This window comes from Oryzias melastigma, linkage group LG13 (assembly GCF_002922805.2).
Source record: "Oryzias melastigma strain HK-1 linkage group LG13, ASM292280v2, whole genome shotgun sequence".
Taxonomy (NCBI): domain Eukaryota; kingdom Metazoa; phylum Chordata; class Actinopteri; order Beloniformes; family Adrianichthyidae; genus Oryzias; species Oryzias melastigma.
The window spans coordinates 1,013,303-1,017,213 of NC_050524.1; the positions used below are offsets into that span (position 1 = coordinate 1,013,303).

Genomic DNA, 3,911 nt, shown 5'->3' on the forward strand with positions numbered 1-3,911 from the left:
TGTCTATGGTGCGGTTAAAATTGGCGGGAGGGGCACTGAAAGGACATCGACTGTTTGCTGGCAGTGATGTCCAAGCACCCCCCCACCAGCATCCATCTTGCTCTTCTTCCGCCCCTTTAGCTGCTGGCCAATGACTGAGAAGGTCTTTAGTCACGTGGTTTGGTTTACAAAGTTTGGTCACGCTGAAGAGGACCGGGAAGCAAGGATGGGCGGGACCAACAAGGAGTTAAAGGTGGAGCCTCAGAGATCGAGTTGTTTTACTTCCAGGTATTAAAACGGTGAACAAAAATGACTCATATTTTAGAACTAATTTGTTTTTTTAGTGAACCAAAGGTAATGAATGAATTAATGAAATCGTTTATTTCAAACAATCAGGAATAATACATGAAAAACAAAAAAAAGCATCACATTGAATTACATCTAGACCCCTTGAAAGGGAGTGGGAGGAAGCGAACTTATATAATCCCACCTTGGCTCAACCGTACCATTTTCTCTACATGAATTATCAATCTCCGGTTTAGGACTTAATATCAAGTATTATCAAAATATTTATTTCCGGAAGAAGAAGACGGACATTCTGCCAGGATTCATCCGTGGGGACTTCCTCTTCCTGGGAGTCCACATGGAGGAGAGCTTAACCTGGAGTTTGAACACCACCGAGCTGCTGAAAAAGGCCCAGCAGAGACTGCTGGTGACCTTCTATCGTGCCACCGTGGAAAGTGCATTAACTTACTGCATATGCACTTGGTTCAGCGGCTGTAGTGGCACAGAGCAAAGCTCTCCAGCGGGTCATCAACACCGCTGCCCCCTCTCCACCCCAGAAAGCCTTCACAGGTCCTGCTGTCTCAACAGAAGATCATCAGAGACACATCCCACCCCGGACACTCCCTGTTTGATCTGTTGCCTTCTGGCAAATGCTACATGTCAATCAGAGTGAGGACAAAAAGACTCCAGAACAGTTTCTACCCCACTGCAATAAACCTGGTAAATGTGGCGAGGAAGCATTAAACCTGGAGCTCTTCCTGTAAACTGGGACAAAGTGGATGTTTTTTCTCATATTTATTATTTTAATTATTATTTTTCTCTGGTTTTAACAAATACCCACTGAGTATCCTGTTTCTTTTTTAAAATTAATTAATTTATCTTTTTAATTGTGTAAATGTCCAGGTTTTACTCACCAGCATTTTCTTTAATTATTATTTATTATTGTAATATAAAGTTTTTTACCATTGGTTGATTTGAAGCATGAATGTTGCACTGACCAGGAGGCACTTTTGAATTTCATTGTACCTGAGAGAATGACAAATAAAGACATCTACATCTATTAATATCAAATATTTATACTCTACAATAACAGATTCAGGTTATAAAGGATCATTAATATAATTGACGTAATCAAACTTCAAAACATCCACAGACAAATTATTAATTACAAATATTAATCAGTAACATAATCTAAATATTCTTATTTAAAAAGATTGTATTCATCACAGAATTATTGTAATAATACAATAAATAATAAGTAAGAATCCTCTTAATTTGTTATGCTAAAAAAGTTTAAAATAATTGTAATTAAAAGACCATTTGTGCAGATTGTATTTGAATCATTTTAGTGATACAAAAAGTAATAAGTAAAAATCATTTTCATTTGTTAATGCAAATTTTTTTTTACAATATTCTCATTAAAAATACAATTTGTGCAGATTGTTTTCATCAAAGAATGATTCTAATAATACAAAAAGTAATAAGTTGAAAAGAAAAAAAGATCAGTAGTTTGAGCAGAATCAGTGCTACATCACAGTTTAGGAGCAGTTTAAGGCCACGTAATCGTTCTTCATTGTTATGACTGAGAGACTGTGAAGGTCTCATTTCAAGGGAAATGTGCTCAAGTCTGCAGCTCAGAATCGGGTCAGAGTTCACCTTTAACGGTTTCTTGAGAACATCTTGGTCTTTACAGAACCAGAGAGCGTCACAGTTCTAAACCCCCAAACTGTTGAGCCAGGCTTCCCTAGAGCCATGCAGAACTAGACCTAGAACCCTGGAGGAGATACACCGCTGGTTCAAGACAGAATCCAAACCCGTCTGTGAGGTTTGGTGTCACTTTTCTTTCTCCCACTTAAGACCTCATGAACTTCATAAGCAGCAGATGTGGGCGGGGTCTGAAGAGTGTGGGGGATACTGGCCCTTGAAGACCTGGAACTGGACCTTAATGGTAGACACACAGAGCCGTCCCTTCAGGTTCTGTCGACTATTTTTGTGTGAACCCATGAAGCTGCTGTAATGAAGAATTTGTGTTTGCAGGGATGAACAACTCCATGGAGAATCAGACCAACATCTCCGACCTGGACAGTATCTTCATACTTCGGGTCCTGCCCTCGCTCTACTGCCTCATCTTCGTGGTGGGTCTGCCTCTCAACTGCATGGCTGCCTGGATGTTCTTCCGAGTTGCTGCAGAGTCTGGCCTGGTGGTCTACCTGCAGAACATGATGCTGGCCGACCTCCTCATGCTAATCACCATCCCCCTGAGAGTGGCAGATACTCTGGGTCTCAAGAACAAGGATGTCTTCATCATCACTTGCAGATACGCTAACATGCTCTTCTTCACTTGCTTGCTCACGGGAATCCTCTTCGTCTGCTTCATCAGCCTCGAGCGCTATGTCAAGATTGTCCATCCCTCGTCTTCTGCCTCCTGCACATCCAGGTTTAGTGTGCTATCCTTGCTGCGCTATCTGGAGAAGACCAGGCATGCTTGGGTGGTGGTGGCCATCAGCTGGGTCGTCGTCCTGTCCATTGTGCTGCCGAATGTGGTGATGACGAGCCTGGCACCAACGGGACAGACCTTCCAGGACTGCATGGAGCTGAAGACGCCGATGGGAGTGATTTGGCACACAAGGGTCATTCTCTTTGATGCATCTTTGTTCTGGGTGACGTTGGTCATCGTGACCTTCTGCTACGGCTCCATCGGCGTGGAGGTGTACAGGTCACAGACAGGCATGTGCCAGGACAGCACCGGTGCCTGCAACCGGTCCAGCCGCAGCATCTTCAGCATCCTGGTGATGTTCTTCATCTGCTTTGTGCCGTACCACGTGTGCCATGTGAAGTGTAGTCTCAGTCAGATTCAAGGGTCAAACGACGGCTGCCACGACAGTCTTATACTTCACCACCTGAAGGAGGTGTCGCTCTTCCTGTCAGCTCTGACCGTCTGCCTCAACCCCGTCGTCTACCTGCTGATGTGTCCAAAATTCCAAGAGACTCTGAGGAGGAAACTGTCTGAGAGGAGAAGGAGGAGATCCCAGACAGTCCTCTCAGCCCAGACTCCGAGCAACACCTGAGAGACGGCGTGAGACGAGGAGTGAGGCTCTTTCCTGCCCTCTAGTGGTGTCAGAATGTCACTACACCCAGAACCTGAGAGTTGAGGAGAAAACACATAATTCTCATCAGCAAGTTTCTCCTCCTTCATCACCTGAATCCACCGACAGTAAGGAACAGTTTGTTCACTTAATCGACTGAAACATGAAAACCAATAAATAAAGGAACCATGACGGATGTCATTCAAAAACTATGAAATGTCCTTTAGGATGGCAGCAGTTGGACGTTTGGATTAAAATCTGTAAAATGTTCCTGCAGGTTGAAGAAACTTCTCTTTCTGAAGTGTTTAGTTGGTGAAGGTCTGCTCTGAAAGCATCATTGAGTTTCATCCTCTCAGGTTTATAATGGACTTTGGACTGTTGTTGTCAAATATGCAAAAACTTTTAAAGATGTGGGTGAGATTAAATACATTCCCTTCTACCCACTGCGTTTAAGCCGATTCATAAAACTCTTAGACAATCACTACATTCAATGGTTGGACACATGACATAAATGTGAGTATTCTATGTACTCAGGTGCAAATATGTGAGATTTGGAGTTAT

General features: G+C 43.1%; 1 protein-coding gene across 1 annotated transcript; it reads left to right on the plus strand.

Annotated features, from left to right (window-relative positions):
* The first annotated feature begins 2,023 nt into the window (after positions 1-2,023).
* Positions 2,024-3,552, plus strand: LOC112149931 (P2Y purinoceptor 14). The gene has a single exon (XM_024277939.2). The coding sequence runs from the start codon at positions 2,304-2,306 to the stop codon at positions 3,330-3,332; it is 1,029 nt and encodes a 342-aa protein (XP_024133707.1). The 5' UTR covers positions 2,024-2,303; the 3' UTR covers positions 3,333-3,552.
* Positions 3,553-3,911: the final 359 nt, after the last annotated feature.

Excerpts from the sequence above, each read along its gene's own strand:
- LOC112149931 (XM_024277939.2), top strand. The coding sequence starts at position 2,304 with ATGAACAACTCCATGGAGAATCAGACCAACATCTCCGACCTGGACAGT.